A 1,293-nucleotide genomic window follows, 5' to 3' on the forward strand; every position below is an offset into this window, starting at 1 on the left:
ATATAATATGTATGTCGTTTTTAAAGTTTTCTTCTGAAACAAAAAACTTCTACCTCGCCAGTTACCCTTTTTTTTTTTCCTCATCGTTAAGGTGGAGTAAATAAGGTTGTTTCAGTTTAGAGACCTGCATACTTTAAATTTTGAAGGTCAAGGTCACGGAATAATCGAAATGTTCATACCCTGGACCTTAACAAGAATTTGTTACAGAGATGTCTATTATTTTTGTTAAGTCTCAAATTAATTCTGATATTTTACGGGTTTTTGTCTCTTGGTGCGAACTACAGTTATAACACCTGATCAGTCGTTTGCTATTTGATAGTCAGCCTTTACACCACATATAATCAGGATATGTCAAACTGCTGTCGGTCGTATATATATTCGAGATAAAGCAATTTTGTTCATGGCACTTCAGATGTTATTTTACTGTTTGTTGTCTAGGGGGCGTCCCGATACATGTTCCCACTCTCTCCGGTCAATCCGCTCACCCCATCGCTGTGTGGTTCTTCATCACATTCAAATATTCGAGGAGCCGCTATGCCTTACATGGGAGGTCTGCTATCGAAACTTTCCAATAAGGATGACGAAAGTAAGTGTCAACTTGGTGGATGTAAGAAGAGAATTCTGATTACAACCAGTCGAATAATTTGACTTGCTTACATTGTAATATTAGACATGATTTGGATGTTGTTGTTTTATTATTATTTTTATTTGAGAGAGAGATATATCGTTAAAGGTTATAAAATAACAACTGTCTATAACTTGCTATGTGAGCTTGTTAATTGATTATTTTGTATAAAACTCGTGTTAAAGTTTATATTTTAGTGTTTTTGTTAATCTTGTAATAACATTGTGGAATTTATCAGTTTTTACAATACTGCTGTTAAGAAAGTAAAACTTATCATTGTTATGTAAAACTCCCGGTATTTTCATACAAAGCACTTGTTAAAACGTAGAGTTTAATAGTTCTGTACAAAGATCGTGTTTCAGCTTTGAGTTTATTGTCATTTTAATCTACTCTTAGTATAAGAGTTGTTTACTACGACAATTATGTTTTGTCACGATGTTACAGGAATTGTAGTTCTAAGTTAGTGTAATTGAACTGAACATGTGTGTTTGTGTGATATTTATTACGAAAATACCGAATGATGCGCTGATTATTAGATCTACGTTTTAAGTATTTCACACGTAGTTATGATGATATTGGGTTATTTATTACGAAAATACCGATTGATGCGCTGATTATTAGATCTACGTTTTAAGTATTTCACACGTAGTTATGATGATATTGGGTTA

The 1,293-nt window shown here is 32.9% G+C and overlaps 1 protein-coding gene across 1 annotated transcript in view; it reads left to right on the top strand.

Annotated features, from left to right (window-relative positions):
- LOC106465436 (neuron navigator 3-like) overlaps nt 1-1,293 on the top strand; it is a 140,296-nt gene that overhangs the window by 75,521 nt on the left and 63,482 nt on the right. Inside the window, exon 8 of the mRNA XM_022393335.1 lies at nt 439-586. Within this exon, the coding sequence (XP_022249043.1) occupies nt 439-586 (148 nt within the window). The remainder of the gene's footprint in view (nt 1-438; nt 587-1,293) is intronic.

This window comes from Limulus polyphemus, unplaced genomic scaffold (assembly GCF_000517525.1).
Source record: "Limulus polyphemus unplaced genomic scaffold, Limulus_polyphemus-2.1.2 Scaffold1943, whole genome shotgun sequence".
Classification (NCBI taxonomy): domain Eukaryota; kingdom Metazoa; phylum Arthropoda; class Merostomata; order Xiphosura; family Limulidae; genus Limulus; species Limulus polyphemus.